This window comes from Oncorhynchus gorbuscha, unplaced genomic scaffold (assembly GCF_021184085.1).
Source record: "Oncorhynchus gorbuscha isolate QuinsamMale2020 ecotype Even-year unplaced genomic scaffold, OgorEven_v1.0 Un_scaffold_480, whole genome shotgun sequence".
NCBI classification, from domain to species: Eukaryota; Metazoa; Chordata; class Actinopteri; order Salmoniformes; family Salmonidae; genus Oncorhynchus; species Oncorhynchus gorbuscha.
In genome coordinates this window covers 85,001-103,028 of record NW_025745312.1, presented here as the reverse complement: position 1 = coordinate 103,028, position 18,028 = coordinate 85,001, and the positions used below count along the sequence as shown (strand labels likewise).

The following is an 18,028-nucleotide window of genomic DNA, read 5'->3' as shown; positions in this document are numbered from 1 at the left end:
AGACCCAGTATATCAGCACTACAGACCCAGTATATCATCACTACAGACCCAGTATATCATCACTACAGACCCAGTATATCATCACTACAGACCCAGTATATCAGCACTACAGACCCAGTATATCAGCACTACAGACCCAGTATATCAGCACTACAGACCCAGTATATCAGCACTACAGACCCAGTATATCATCACTACAGACCCAGTATATCATCACTACAGACCCAGTATATCATCACTACAGACCCAGTATATCATCACTACATACCCAGTATATCAGCACTACATACCCAGTATATCAGCACTACAGACCCAGTATATCATCACTACAGACCCAGTATATCATCACTACAGACCCAGTATATCATCACTACAGACCCAGTAGATCATCACTACAGACCCAGTAGATCATCACTACAGACCCAGTATATCATCACTACAGACCCAGTATATCATCACTACAGACCCAGTATATCATCACTACAGACCCAGTAGATCATCACTACAGACCCAGTAGATCAGCACTACAGACCCAGTAGATCATCACTACAGACCCAGTAGATCATCACTACAGACCCAGTAGATCATCACTACAGACCCAGTAGATCATCACTACAGACCCAGTAGATCATCACTACAGACCCAGTAGATCATCACTACAGACCCAGTAGATCGTCACTACAGACCCAGTATATCAGCACTACAGACCCAGTATATCAGCACTACAGACCCAGTATATCATCACTACAGACCCAGTATATCATCACTACAGACCCAGTATATCATCACTACAGACCCAGTATATCATCACTACAGACCCAGTAGATCATCACTACAGACCCAGTATATCATCACTACAGACCCAGTAGATCATCACTAGAGACCCAGTAGATCATCACTACAGACCCAGTAGATCATCACTACAGACCCAGTATATCATCACTACAGACCCTCATCACTACAGACCCAGTAGATCATCACTACAGACCCAGTATATCATCACTACAGACCCTCATCACTACAGACCCAGTAGATCATCACTACAGACCCTCATCACTACAGACCCAGTATATCATCACTACAGACCCAGTAGATCATCACTACAGACCCAGTATATCATCACTACAGACCCAGTAGATCATCACTACAGACCCAGTAGATCATCACTACAGACCCAGTAGATCATCACTACAGACCCAGTAGATCATCACTACAGACCCAGTAGATCATCACTACAGACCCAGTAGATCATCACTACAGACCCAGTAGATCATCACTACAGACCCAGTAGATCATCACTACAGACCCAGTATATCATCACTACAGACCCAGTATATCATCACTACAGACCCAGTAGATCGTCACTACAGACCGAGTAGATCGTCACTACAGACCCTCATCACTACAGACCCAGTATATCATCACTACAGACCCTCATCACTACAGACCCAGTATATCATCACTACAGACCCAGTAGATCATCACTACAGACCCAGTAGATCATCACTACAGACCCTCATCACTACAGACCCTCATCACTACAGACCCAGTATATCATCACTACAGACCCAGTATATCATCACTACAGACCCAATATATCATCACTACAGACCCAGTATATCATCACTACAGACCCAATATATCATCACTACAGACCCAGTATATCATCACTACAGACCCAGTATATCATCACTACAGACCCAGTATATCATCACTACAGACCCAGTATATCAGCACTACAGACCCAGTATATCATCACTACAGACCCTCATCACTACAGACCCAGTATATCATCACTACAGACCCTCATCACTACAGACCCAGTATATCATCACTACAGACCCAGTATATCATCACTACAGACCCTCATCACTACAGACCCAGTATATCATCACTACAGACCCAGTATATCATCACTACAGACCCTCATCACTACAGACCCTCATCACTACAGACCCTCATCACTACAGACCCAGTATATCATCACTACAGACCCAGTATATCAGCACTACAGACCCAGTATATCATCACTACAGACCCAGTATATCATCACTACAGACCCAGTATATCGTCACTACAGACCCAGTATATCAGCACTACAGACCCAGTATATCAGCACTACAGACCCAGTATATCAGCACTACAGACCCAGTATATCAGCACTACAGACCCAGTATATCATCACTACAGACCCAGTATATCATCACTACAGACCCAGTATATCATCACTACAGACCCAGTATATCATCACTACATACCCAGTATATCAGCACTACATACCCAGTATATCAGCACTACAGACCCAGTATATCATCACTACAGACCCAGTATATCATCACTACAGACCCAGTATATCATCACTACAGACCCAGTAGATCATCACTACAGACCCAGTAGATCATCACTACAGACCCAGTAGATCATCACTACAGACCCAGTAGATCATCACTACAGACCCAGTAGATCATCACTACAGACCCAGTAGATCATCACTACAGACCCAGTAGATCATCACTACAGACCCAGTAGATCATCACTACAGACCCAGTATATCATCACTACAGACCCAGTATATCATCACTACAGACCCAGTATATCATCACTACAGACCCAGTAGATCATCACTACAGACCCAGTAGATCAGCACTACAGACCCAGTAGATCATCACTACAGACCCAGTAGATCATCACTACAGACCCAGTAGATCATCACTACAGACCCAGTAGATCATCACTACAGACCCAGTAGATCATCACTACAGACCCAGTAGATCATCACTACAGACCCAGTAGATCGTCACTACAGACCCAGTATATCAGCACTACAGACCCAGTATATCAGCACTACAGACCCAGTATATCATCACTACAGACCCAGTATATCATCACTACAGACCCAGTATATCATCACTACAGACCCAGTATATCATCACTACAGACCCAGTAGATCATCACTACAGACCCAGTATATCATCACTACAGACCCAGTATATCATCACTACAGACCCAGTATATCATCACTACAGACCCAGTATATCATCACTACAGACCCAGTATATCATCACTACAGACCCAGTATATCATCACTACAGACCCAGTATATCATCACTACAGACCCAGTAGATCATCACTACAGACCCAGTATATCATCACTACAGACCCTCATCACTACAGACCCAGTAGATCATCACTACAGACCCAGTAGATCATCACTACAGACCCTCATCACTACAGACCCAGTATATCATCACTACAGACCCAGTATATCATCACTACAGACCCTCATCACTACAGACCCTCATCACTACAGACCCAGTATATCATCACTACAGACCCAGTATATCATCACTACAGACCCAGTATATCAGCACTACAGACCCAGTATATCATCACTACAGACCCAGTATATCAGCACTACAGACCCAGTATATCATCACTACAGACCCTCATCACTACAGACCCAGTATATCATCACTACAGACCCAGTAGATCATCACTACAGACCCTCATCACTACAGACCCAGTATATCATCACTACAGACCCAGTATATCATCACTACAGACCCTCATCACTACAGACCCTCATCACTACAGACCCAGTATATCATCACTACAGACCCAGTATATCATCACTACAGACCCAGTATATCAGCACTACAGACCCAGTATATCATCACTACAGACCCAGTATATCAGCACTACAGACCCAGTATATCGTCACTACAGACCCAGTAGATCAGCACTACAGACCCAGTATATCAGCACTACAGACCCAGTATATCAGCACTACAGACCCTCATCACTACAGACCCAGTATATCATCACTACAGACCCTCATCACTACAGACCCAGTATATCATCACTACAGACCCAGTATATCATCACTACAGACCCAGTATATCATCACTACAGACCCAGTATATCATCACTACAGACCCAGTATATCATCACTACAGACCCAGTATATCATCACTACAGACCCAGTATATCATCACTACAGACCCAGTAGATCAGCACTACAGACCCAGTATATCATCACTACAGACCCAGTATATCATCACTACAGACCCTCATCACTACAGACCCAGTATATCATCACTACAGACCCAGTAGATCATCACTACAGACCCAGTATATCATCACTACAGACCCAGTATATCATCACTACAGACCCAGTAGATCATCACTACAGACCCAGTATATCATCACTACAGACCCAGTATATCATCACTACAGACCCAGTAGATCATCACTACAGACCCAGTATATCATCACTACAGACCCTCATCACTACAGACCCAGTATATCAGCACTACAGACCCAGTATATCATCACTACAGACCCTCATCACTACAGACCCAGTATATCATCACTACAGACCCTCATCACTACAGACCCAGTAGATCATCACTACAGACCCAGTATATCATCACTACAGACCCTCATCACTACAGACCCAGTATATCAGCACTACAGACCCAGTATATCATCACTACATATTGGGTCCATTTGGTTTAAGAGGAGACAGACCCTCAGACAGACTGACCTCCTCTGTTGACAGGTCCCACTGTCTCTCTGACTGTGTTCCAAACAGCACCTGTTTTCCATACATAGTGAACTACGGGCCCCTGGTCAAAAGTAGTGCACTTCATAGGGAATAAAGGGGGCGGGGGGGCATGGGGGGGCAAATTACCTGAGGATGTTCCAGCTACTGCTCCGTGTTGTGTTTCAGTACGATGTAAATGTCGTGTCTGATATGACCCATGTTTCCTGAAGGAAGCATTTATACACTGATGACCACATGAACAGAATTAACTGCAGGATGTTTTAACGGGTTTATGTGTGGAACACTGTAAAACTACGTTTAGTTACCATAGAAACACCTCTTCATAAACTAGAAAGGGTCAGTTTCCTGAAGTAGAAAACATTGTGTGTCTTGCCTCCAGCTGGCAAATTTAGACTCCTCGACCTCCGGCAATTAGTCTTGGTTGTCATACCGACTGGAGGTTCCGACTGGAGGTTCCCACTGAGATCGTCATATGTTGGTAGTAGCTTCCTTAACAACGGTCTCTAGTCCCTCCCTCCCTGTTCCCAGGTCTGTGGGTGACTCCCTGAAGCTGCTCTGATTTGACTGATAACATGTCGTATTCCCTGTTCCCAGGTCTGTGGGTGACCCTGAAACTGCTTCCGGGTGATATCCATCAGATCAGGAAGGACTTCCCTCACCTGGTTGACCGTTCCACAGCCGTGGCCCGCAAGATGGGCTTCCCAGAGATCATCATGCCAGGTAGCATCATGATTCATTCAGAGATCGTCAGGCCAGGTAGCATCATGTCATGCCAGGTAGCATCATGATCCATTCAGAGGTCGTCATACCAGGTAGCATCATGATTCATTCAGAGATCGTCATACCAGGTAGCATCATGATCCATTCAGAGATCGTCAGGCCAGGTAGCATCATGATTCATTCAGAGATCGTCATACCAGGTAGTTCTCTCCCTCTCTACCACACCTGCTGTCTCTAACTCTGAACTGACATTTACTCTTGAGGTGCTGACCTGTTCCACCCTCTACAACCACTGTGATTATTATTATTTGACCATGCTGGTCATTTATGAACATTTGAACATCTTGGCCATGTTCTGTTATAATCTCCACCTGGCACAGCCAGAAGAGGACTGGCCACCCCTCATAGCCTGGTTCCTCTCTAGGTTTCTTCCTAGAGTTCTGTCCTTTCTAGGGAGTTTTTCCTAGCCACCGTGCTTCTACACCTGCATTGTTTGCTGTTTGGGGTTTTAGGCTGGGTTTCTGTACAGCACTTTGAGATATCGGCTGATGTAAGAAGGGCTTTATAAATAAATGTGTTTGATTGATTGATAGTACCAGGCCCTCTTTCCACTGTGACATTCACACCGGTGTTAAAGATTCTATATTTGGTCCTAGTCTGACTTGGGGCCATTTTGGTACCCTTTCTCAGTGAGGTCCACGTTCAGCATGCGGGTCTACAGTCAGAACACGACCCTTTGTCCGTGAGGTCCACGTTCAGCATGCGGGTCTAGTCAGGACACGACCCTTTGTCCGTGAGGTCCACGTTCAGCATGCAGGTCTACAGTCAGGACACAACCCTTTGTCAGTGAGGTCCACGTTCAGCATGCGGGTCTACAGTCAGGACACGACCCTTTGTCAGTGAGGTCCACGTTCAGGGCCACGTTCAGCATGCGGGTCGACAGTCAGGACACGACCCTTTGTCAGTGAGGTCCACGTTCAGCATGCGGGTCTACAGTCAGGACACGACCCTTTGTCAGTGAGGTCCACGTTCAGCATGCGGGTCTACAGTCAGGACACGACCCTTTGTCCGTGAGGTCCACGTTCAGCATGCGGGTCTACAGTCAGGACACGACCCTTTGTCAGTGAGGTGTGTGTGTAAACCTGTTTTGTTTCCCCTCAGGTGACGTGCGTAACGATATCTACGTAACCCTGGTTCAGGGAGAGTTTGATAAAGGCAGCAAGTCCACCCCCAAGAATGTCGAGGTCACCATGACCGTCTACGACGAGGACGGAAAGAAACTGGAGGTATTGAGAGAGACACACACACACACACACACACACACACACACACACACACACACACACACACACACACACACACACACACACACACACACACACACACACACACACACACACACACACACACACACACACACGGGATGGAAAGAAAGTGGAGGTACTGACTGACGAATGGATGTTGGTCTCACTGCTTTTTAGATCTCGTTCTGTCTACCTCGTGGTCCGTTTTCTAGAGGATTGATATCCTGTTGCCCAGACCCCTCACACCATATCCCTCCCATCTATCTGGGTCTGATATCCTGTAGCCCAGACCCCCCACACCATATCCCTCCCATCTATCTGGGTCTGATATCCTGTAGCCCAGACCCCTCACACCATATCCCTCCCATCTCTCTGGGTCTAATATCCTGCAGAGGAAATGACATTCTCCTCCTCTCTCACAGAGGAAATGACATTCTCCTCTCTTCCACAGCGGAAATGACATTCTCCTCCTCTCTCACAGAGGAAATGACATTCTCCTCCTCTCTCACAGAGGAAATGACATTCTCCTCCTCTCTCACAGAGGAAATGACATTCTCCTCCTCTCTCACAGAGGAAATGACATTCTCCTCCTCTCTCACAGAGGAAATGACACTCTCCTCCTCTCTCACAGAGGAAATGACACTCTCCTCCTCTCTCACAGAGGAAATGACACTCTCCTCCTCTCTCACAGAGGAAATGACATTCTCCTCCTCTCTCACAGAGGAAATGACACTCTCCTCCTCTCGCACAGAGGAAATGACACTCTCCTCCTCTCGCACAGAGGAAATGACACTCTCCTCCTCTCGCACAGAGGAAATGACACTCTCCTCCTCTCGCACAGAGGAAATGACACTCTCCTCCTCTCGCACAGAGGAAATGACACTCTCCTCCTCTCGCACAGAGGAAATGACACTCTCCTCCTCTCGCACAGAGGAAATGACACTCTCCTCCTCTCGCACAGAGGAAATGACACTCTCCTCCTCTCGCACAGAGGAAATGACACTCTCCTCCTCTCGCACAGAGGAAATGACACTCTCCTCCTCTCGCACAGAGGAAATGACACTCTCCTCCTCTCGCACAGAGGAAATGACACTCTCCTCCTCTCGCACAGAGGAAATGACACTCTCCTCCTCTCGCACAGAGGAAATGACACTCTCCTCCTCTCGCACAGAGGAAATGACACTCTCCTCCTCTCGCACAGAGGAAATGACACTCTCCTCCTCTCGCACAGAGGAAATGACACTCTCCTCCTCTCGCACAGAGGAAATGACACTCTCCTCCTCTCGCACAGAGGAAATGACACTCTCCTCCTCTCGCACAGAGGAAATGACACTCTCCTCCTCTCGCACAGAGGAAATGACACTCTCCTCCTCTCGCACAGAGGAAATGACACTCTCCTCCTCTCGCACAGAGGAAATGACACTCTCCTCCTCTCGCACAGAGGAAATGACACTCTCCTCCTCTCGCACAGAGGAAATGACACTCTCCTCCTCTCGCACAGAGGAAATGACACTCTCCTCCTCTCGCACAGAGGAAATGACACTCTCCTCCTCTCGCACAGAGGAAATGACACTCTCCTCCTCTCGCACAGAGGAAATGACAGGCATTTGAAGACTACCTGAGCAGCCTTGTTTATCCACTCAGTTATACCCACTGGGCAGGAAGCAATGCCAGGTCAACTTGCCCCCCTGTTGTTAAGTCGACACATTAACACAACCACCACAAACAATGTTACGATCACCTGCGGCTGTCATGAGCCAGCTAACTAGCTAGCTAACATTGCAAGGCTAATTTGGGATATTTTGCTACGTTCCCCGTCCTTGTCTACGATGACTTCATTCCGTCATTGTAATTCCAATTATAAATCTCCTACTTCCTCTGACTGTGGTTCCTCTGACTGTGGTTCCTCTGACTGACTGTGGTTCCTCTGGCTGACTGACTGTGGTTCCTCTGGCTGACTGACTGTGGTTCCTCTGTCTGGCTGACTGACTGTGGTTCCTCTGTCTGGCTGACTGTGGTTCCTCTGTCTGACTGACTGTGGTTCCTCTGGCTGACTGACTGTGGTTCCTCTGGCTGACTGACTGTGGTTCCTCTGGCTGACTGACTGTGGTTCCTCTGGCTGGCTGACTGTGGTTCCTCTGGCTGGCTGACTGTGGTTCCTCTGGCTGGCTGACTGTGGTTCCTCTGGCTGGCTGACTGTGGTTCCTCTGGCTGGCTGACTGTGGTTTCTCTGGCTGGCTGACTGTGGTTCCTCTGGCTGGCTGACTGTGGTTCCTCTGACTGACTGACTGTGGTTCCTCTGACTGACTGACTATGGTTCCTCTGACTGACTGACTGTGGTTCCTCTGACTGACTGACTGTGGTTCCTCTGTCTGTCTGACTGTGGTTCGACTGACTGTGGTTCCTCTGTCTGACTGGTTCCTCTGTCTGACTGGTTCCTCTGTCTGACTGGTTCCTCTGTCTGACTGGTTCCTCTGTCTGACTGGTTCCTTTGTCTGACTGGTTCCTCTGTCTGACTGGTTCCTTTGTCTGACTGGTTCCTTTGTCTGACTGGTTCCTCTGTCTGACTGGTTCCTCTGTCTGACTGGTTCCTCTGTCTGACTGTGGTTCCTCTGTCTGACTGTGGTTCCTCTGTCTGACTGTGGTTCCTCTGTCTGACTGTGGTTCCTCTGTCTGACTGTGGTTCCTCTGTCTGACTGTGGTTCCTCTGTCTGACTGTGGTTCCTCTGTCTGACTGTGGTTCCTCTGTCTGACTGTGGTTCCTCTGTCTGACTGTGGTTCCTCTGTCTGACTGTGGTTCCTCTGACTGTCTGACTGTGGTTCCTCTGTCTGGCTGACTGTGGTTCCTCTGTCTGGCTGACTGTGGTTCCTCTGTCTGGCTGACTGTGGTTTCTCTGTCTGACTGACTGTGGTTCCTCTGTCTGACTGACTGTGGTTCCTCTGTCTGACTGACTGTGGTTCCTCTGTCTGACTGACTGTGGTTCCTCTGTCTGACTGACTGTGGTTCCTCTGTCTGACTGACTGTGGTTCCTCTGTCTGACTGACTGTGGTTCCTCTGTCTGACTGACTGTGGTTCCTCTGTCTGACTGACTGTGGTTCCTCTGTCTGACTGACTGTGGTTCCTCTGTCTGACTGACTGTGGTTCCTCTCTGACTGACTGTGGTTCCTCTCTGACTGACTGTGGTTCCTCTCTGACTGACTGGTTCCTCTGTCTGACTGACTGGTTCCTCTGTCTGACTGACTGTGGTTCCTCTGTCTGACTGACTGTGGTTCCTCTGTCTGACTGACTGTGGTTCCTCTGTCTGACTGACTGTGGTTCCTCTGTCTGACTGACTGTGGTTCCTCTGACTGACTGACTGTGGTTCCTCTGTCTGACTGACTGTGGTTCCTCTGTCTGACTGACTGTGGTTCCTCTGTCTGACTGACTGTGGTTCCTCTGTCTGACTGACTGTGGTTCCTCTGTCTGACTGACTGTGGTTCCTCTGTCTGACTGACTGTGGTTCCTCTGTCTGACTGACTGTGGTTCCTCTGTCTGACTGACTGTGGTTCCTCTGTCTGACTGACTGCGGTTCCTCTGTCTGACTGACTGTGGTTCCTCTTTCTGACTGACTGTGGTTCCTCTGTCTGACTGACTGTGGTTCCTCTGTCTGACTGACTGTGGTTCCTCTGTCTGACTGACTGTGGTTCCTCTGTCTGACTGACTGTGGTTCCTCTGTCTGACTGACTGTGGTTCCTCTGTCTGACTGACTGTGGTTCCTCTGTCTGACTGACTGTGGTTCCTCTGTCTGACTGACTGTGGTTCCTCTGTCTGACTGACTGCGGTTCCTCTGTCTGACTGACTGTGGTTCCTCTTTCTGACTGACTGTGGTTCCTCTTTCTGACTGACTGTGGTTCCTCTTTCTGACTGACTGTGGTTCCTCTCTGACTGACTGTGGTTCCTCTCTGACTGACTGTGGTTCCTCTCTGACTGACTGTGGTTCCTCTCTGACTGACTGTGGTTCCTCTCTGACTGACTGTGGTTCCTCTCTGACTGACTGTGGTTCCTCTGTCTGACTGACTGTGGTTCCTCTGTCTGACTGACTGTGGTTCCTCTGTCTGACTGACTGTGGTTCCTCTGTCTGACTGACTGTGGTTCCTCTGTCTGACTGACTGGTTCCTCTGTCTGACTGACTGGTTCCTCTGTCTGACTGACTGGTTCCTCTGTCTGACTGACTGTGGTTCCTCTGTCTGACTGACTGGTTCCTCTGTCTGACTGTGGTTCCTCTGTCTGACTGACTGACTGGTTCCTCTGTCTGACTGTGGTTCCTCTGTCTGACTGACTGACTGGTTCCTCTGTCTGACTGTGGTTCCTCTGTCTGACCGGTACCTCTGACTCAGTGGTTCCTCTGTCTGACTGTGGTTCCTCTGTCTGACTGGTACCTCTGACTGACTGTGGTTCCTCTGACTGTGGTTCCTCTGACTGACTGTGGTTCCTCTGTCTGACCGGTACCTCTGTCTGACTGGTTCCTCTGTCTGACCGGTTCCTCTGTCTGACTGGTTCCTCTGTCTGACCGGTTCCTCTGTCTGACTGGTTCCTCTGTCTGACTGGTTCCTCTGTCTGACCGGTACCTCTGTCTGACTGGTTCCTCTGTCTGACCGGTACCTCTGACTCAGTGGTGCCTCTGACTGACTGACGATAACAGCCAGCTAGGTGTGTAGGCTACCGGCACCTCTGACTCAGTGGTGCCTCTGACTGACTGACGATAACAGCCAGCTAGGTGTGTAGGCTACCGGCACCTCTGACTCAGTGGTGCCTCTGACTGACTGACGATAACAGCCAGCTAGGTGTGTAGGCTACCGGCACCTCTGACTCAGTGGTTCCTCTGACTGACTGACGATAACAGCCAGCTAGGTGTGTAGGCTACCGGCACCTCTGACTCAGTGGTTCCTCTGACTGACTGACGATAACAGCCAGCTAGGTGTGTAGGCTACCGGCACCTCTGACTCAGTGGTTCCTCTGACTGACTGACGATAACAGCCAGCTAGGTGTGTAGGCTACCGGCACCTCTGACTCAGTGGTTCCTCTGACTGACTGACGATAACAGCCAGCTAGGTGTGTAGGCTACCGGCACCTCTGACTCAGTGGTTCCTCTGACTGACTGACGATAACAGCCAGCTAGGTGTGTAGGCTACCGGCACCTCTGACTCAGTGGTTCCTCTGACTGACTGACGATAACAGCCAGCTAGGTGTGTAGGCTACCGGCACCTCTGACTCAGTGGTTCCTCTGACTGACTGACGATAACAGCCAGCTAGGTGTGTAGGCTACCGGCACCTCATTTGAATAAAAACTGTCATGAAATGGTTGTTTTCTTAATATTCAGAATGTCCTGGTCTATCCTGGTGATGATGTCACAGATCATCATATTGTTGTTAATAGAGGCCTACTGCTGGTCTATCCTGGTGATGATGTCACAGATCATCATATTGTTGTTAATAGAGGCCTACTGCTGGTCTATCCTGGTGATGATGTCACAGATCATCATATTGTTGTTAATAGAGGCCTACTGCTGGTCTATCCTGGTGATGATGTCACAGATCATCATATTGTTGTTAATAGAGGCCTACTGCTGGTCTATCCTGGTGATGATGTCACAGATCATCATATTGTTGTTAATAGAGGCCTACTGCTGGTCTATCCTGGTGATGATGTCACAGATCATCATATTGTTGTTAATAGAGGCCTACTGCTGGTCTATCCTGGTGATGATGTCACAGATCATCATATTGTTGTTAATAGAGGCCTACTGCTGGTCTATCCTGGTGATGATGTCACAGATCATCATATTGTTGTTAATAGAGGCCTACTGCTGGTCTATCCTGGTGATGATGTCACAGATCATCATATTGTTGTTAATAGAGGCCTACTGCTGGTCTATCCTGGTGATGATGTCACAGATCATCATATTGTTGTTAATAGAGGCCTACTGCTGGTCTATCCTGGTGACGATGTCACAGATCATCATATTGTTGTTAATAGAGGCCTACTGCTGGTCTATCCTGGTGATGATGTCACAGATCATCATATTGTTGTTAATAGAGGCCTACTGCTGGTCTATCCTGGTGATGATGTCACAGATCATCATATTGTTGTTAATAGAGGCCTACTGCTGGTCTATCCTGGTGACGATGTCACAGATCATCATATTGTTGTTAATAGAGGCCTACTGCTGGTCTATCCTGGTGACGATGTCACAGATCATCATATTGTTGTTAATAGAGGCCTACTGCTGGTCTATCCTGGTGATGATGTCACAGATCATCATATTGTTGTTAATAGAGGCCTACTGCTGGTCTATCCTGGTGATGATGTCACAGATCATCATATTGTTGTTATTAGAGGCCTACTGCTGGTCTATCCTGGTGATGATGTCACAGATCATCATATTGTTGTTAATAGAGGCCTACTGCTGGTCTATCCTGGTGATGATGTCACAGATCATCATATTGTTGTTAATAGAGGCCTACTGCTGTATTGTTGTTAATAGAGGCCTACTGCTGGTCTATCCTGGTGATGATGTCACAGATCATCATATTGTTGTTATTAGAGGCCTACTGCTGGTCTATCCTGGTGATGATGTCACAGATCATCATATTGTTGTTAATAGAGGCCTACTGCTGGTCTATCCTGGTGATGATGTCACAGATCATCATATTGTTGTTAATAGAGGCCTACTGCTGGTCTATCCTGGTGATGATGTCACAGATCATCATATTGTTGTTAATAGAGGCCTACTGCTGGTCTATCCTGGTGATGATGTCACAGATCATCATATTGTTGTTATTAGAGGCCTACTGCTGGTCTATCCTGGTGATGATGTCAGATCATCATATTGTTGTTAATAGAGGCCTACTGCTGGTCTATCCTGGTGATGATGTCACAGATCATCATATTGTTGTTAATAGAGGCCTACTGCTGTATTGTTGTTAATAGAGGCCTACTGCTGGTCTATCCTGGTGATGATGTCACAGATCATCATATTGTTGTTAATAGAGGCCTACTGCTGGTCTATCCTGGTGATGATGTCACAGATCATCATATTGTTGTTAATAGAGGCCTACTGCTGGTCTATCCTGGTGATGATGTCACAGATCATCATATTGTTGTTAATAGAGGCCTACTGCTGGTCTATCCTGGTGATGATGTCACAGATCATCATATTGTTGTTAATAGAGGCCTACTGCTGGTCTATCCTGGTGATGATGTCACAGATCATCATATTGTTGTTAATAGAGGCCTACTGCTGGTCTATCCTGGTGATGATGTCACAGATCATCATATTGTTGTTAATAGAGGCCTACTGCTGGTCTATCCTGGTGATGATGTCACAGATCATCATATTGTTGTTAATAGAGGCCTACTGCTGGTCTATCCTGGTGATGATGTCACAGATCATCATATTGTTGTTAATAGAGGCCTACTGCTGGTCTATCCTGGTAGGCTACGATGTCACAGATCATCATATTGTTGTTAATAGAGGCCTACTGCTGGTCTATCCTGGTGATGATGTCACAGATCATCATATTGTTGTTAATAGAGGCCTACTGCTGGTCTATCCTGGTAGGCTACGATGTCACAGATCATCATATTGTTGTTAATAGAGGCCTACTGCTGGTCTTTCCTGGTAGGCTACGATGTCACAGATCATCATATTGTTGTTAATAGAGGCCTACTGCTGGTCTATCCTGGTAGGCTACGATGTCACAGATCATCATATTGTTGTTAATAGAGGCCTACTGCTGGTCTATCCTGGTAGGCTACGATGTCACAGATCATCATATTGTTGTTAATAGAGGCCTACTGCTGGTCTATCCTGGTAGGCTACGATGTCACAGATCATCATATTGTTGTTAATAGAGGCCTACTGCTGGTCTATCCTGGTAGGCTACGATGTCACAGATCATCATATTGTTGTTAATAGAGGCCTACTGCTGGTCTATCCTGGTAGGCTACGATGTCACAGATCATCATATTGTTGTTAATAGAGGCCTACTGCTGGTCTATCCTGGTAGGCTACGATGTCACAGATCATCATATTGTTGTTAATAGAGGCCTACTGCTGGTCTTTCCTGGTAGGCTACGATGTCACAGATCATCATATTGTTGTTAATAGAGGCCTACTGCTGGTCTATCCTGGTAGGCTACGATGTCACAGATCATCATATTGTTGTTAATAGAGGCCTACTGCTGGTCTATCCTGGTAGGCTACGATGTCACAGATCATCATATTGTTGTTAATAGAGGCCTACTGCTGGTCTATCCTGGTAGGCTACGATGTCACAGATCATCATATTGTTGTTAATAGAGGCCTACTGCTGGTCTATCCTGGTAGGCTACGATGTCACAGATCATCATATTGTTGTTAATAGAGGCCTACTGCTGGTCTATCCTGGTAGGCTACGATGTCACAGATCATCATATTGTTGTTAATAGAGGCCTACTGCTGGTCTATCCTGGTAGGCTACGATGTCACAGATCATCATATTGTTGTTAATAGAGGCCTACTGCTGGTCTATCCTGGTAGGCTACGATGTCACAGATCATCATATTGTTGTTAATAGAGGCCTACTGCTGGTCTATCCTGGTAGGCTACGATGTCACAGATCATCATATTGTTGTTAATAGAGGCCTACTGCTGGTCTATCCTGGTAGGCTACGATGTCACAGATCATCATATTGTTGTTAATAGAGGCCTACTGCTGGTCTATCCTGGTAGGCTACGATGTCACAGATCATCATATTGTTGTTAATAGAGGCCTACTGCTGGTCTATCCTGGTAGGCTACGATGTCACAGATCATCATATTGTTGTTAATAGAGGCCTACTGCTGGTCTATCCTGGTAGGCTACGATGTCACAGATCATCATATTGTTGTTAATAGAGGCCTACTGCTGGTCTATCCTGGTAGGCTACGATGTCACAGATCATCATATTGTTGTTAATAGAGGCCTACTGCTGGTCTATCCTGGTAGGCTACGATGTCACAGATCATCATATTGTTGTTAATAGAGGCCTACTGCTGGTCTATCCTGGTAGGCTACGATGTCACAGATCATCATATTGTTGTTAATAGAGGCCTACTGCTGGTCTATCCTGGTAGGCTACGATGTCACAGATCATCATATTGTTGTTAATAGAGGCCTACTGCTGGTCTATCCTGGTAGGCTACGATGTCACAGATCATCATATTGTTGTTAATAGAGGCCTACTGCTGGTCTATCCTGGTAGGCTACGATGTCACAGATCATCATATTGTTGTTAATAGAGGCCTACTGCTGGTCTATCCTGGTAGGCTACGATGTCACAGATCATCATATTGTTGTTAATAGAGGCCTACTGCTGGTCTATCCTGGTAGGCTACGATGTCACAGATCATCATATTGTTGTTAATAGAGGCCTACTGCTGGTCTATCCTGGTAGGCTACGATGTCACAGATCATCATATTGTTGTTAATAGAGGCCTACTGCTGGTCTATCCTGGTAGGCTACGATGTCACAGATCATCATATTGTTGTTAATAGAGGCCTACTGCTGGTCTATCCTGGTAGGCTACGATGTCACAGATCATCATATTGTTGTTATTAGAGGCCTACTGCTGGTCTATCCTGGTAGGCTACGATGTCACAGATCATCATATTGTTGTTAATAGAGGCCTACTGCTGTATTATTGTTAATAGAGGCCTACTGCTGTTTTATTGTTAATAGAGGCCTACTGCTGTATTATTGTTATTAGAGGCCTACTGCTGTATTATTGTTAATAGAGGCCTACTGCTGTATTATTGTTAATAGAGGCCTACTGCTGTATTATTGTTAATAGAGGCCTACTGCTGTATTATTGTTAATAGAGGCCTACTGCTGTATTATTGTTAATAGAGGCCTACTGCTGTATTATTGTTAAAAGAGGCCTACTGCTGTATTATTGTTAATAGAGGCCTACTGCTGTATTATTGTTAATAGAGGCCTACTGCTGTATTATTGTTAATAGAAGCCTACTGCTGTATTATTGTTATTAGAGGCCTACTGCTGTATTATTGTTAATAGAGGCCTACTGCTGTATTATTGTTAATAGAGGCCTACTGCTGTATTATTGTTAATAGAGGCCTACTGCTGTATTATTGGTAATAGAGGCCTACTGCTGTATTATTGGTAATAGAGGCCTACTGCTGTATTATTGTTAATAGAGGCCTACTGCTGTTTTATTGTTATTAGAGGCCTACTGCTGTTTTATTGTTAATAGAGGCCTACTGCTGTATTGTTGTTAATAGAGGCCTACTGCTGTATTATTGTTAATAGAGGCCTACTGCTGTATTATTGTTAATAGAGGCCTACTGCTGTATTATTGTTAATAGAGGCCTACTGCTGTATTATTGTTAATAGAGGCCTACTGCTGTATTATTGTTAATAGAGGCCTACTGCTGTATTATTGTTAATAGAGGCCTACTGCTGTATTATTGTTAATAGAGGCCTACTGCTGTATTATTGTTAATAGAGGCCTACTGCTGTATTATTGTTAATAGAGGCCTACTGCTGTATTGTTGTTAATAGAGGCCTACTGCTGTATTATTGTTATTAGAGGCCTACTGCTGTATTATTGTTATTAGAGGCCTACTGCTGTATTGTTGTTAATAGAGGCCTACTGCTGTATTATTGTTATTAGAGGCCTACTGCTGTATTATTGTTAATAGAGGCCTACTGCTGTATTATTGTTATTAGAGGCCTACTGCTGTATTATTGTTATTAGAGGCCTACTGCTGTATTATTGTTAATAGAGGCCTACTGCTGTATTATTGTTAATAGAGGCCTACTGCTGTATTATTGTTATTAGAGACCTACTGCTGTATTATTGTTATTAGAGGCCTACTGCTGTATTATTGTTAATAGAGGCCTACTGCTGTATTATTGTTATTAGAGGCCTACTGCTGTATTATTGTTAATAGAGGCCTACTGCTGTATTATTGTTATTAGAGGCCTACTGCTGTATTATTGTTAATAGAGGCCTACTGCTGTATTATTGTTAATAGAGGCCTACTGCTGTATTATTGTTAATAGAGGCCTACTGCTGTATTATTGTTATTGTTAATAGAGGCCTACTGCTGTATTATTGTTAATAGAGGCCTACTGCTGTATTATTGTTATTAGAGGCCTACTGCTGTTTATTGTTAATAGAGGCCTACTGCTGTTTTATTGTTAATAGAGGCCTACTGCTGTTTTATTGTTAATAGAGGCCTACTGCTGTATTATTGTTAATAGAGGCCTACTGCTGTATTGTTGTTATTAGAGGCCTACTGCTGTATTGTTGTTATTAGAGGCCTACTGCTGTATTGTTGTTATTAGAGGCCTACTGCTGTATTATTGTTAATAGAGGCCTACTGCTGTATTATTGTTATTAGAGGCCTACT

At 46.0% G+C, this 18,028-nt stretch overlaps 1 protein-coding gene across 2 annotated transcripts in view; it reads left to right on the top strand.

Moving 5' to 3' along the window:
• The window catches only part of LOC124018334 (dedicator of cytokinesis protein 1-like), a 173,744-nt gene that overhangs the window by 80,908 nt on the left and 74,808 nt on the right, over positions 1 to 18,028 (top strand). For both annotated transcript variants that reach the window (XM_046333608.1, XM_046333607.1), the window contains exons 13-14: positions 5,162 to 5,287; positions 6,449 to 6,573. In XM_046333608.1, coding sequence (XP_046189564.1) covers positions 5,162 to 5,287; positions 6,449 to 6,573 — 251 coding nt within the window. The remainder of the gene's footprint in view (positions 1 to 5,161; positions 5,288 to 6,448; positions 6,574 to 18,028) is intronic.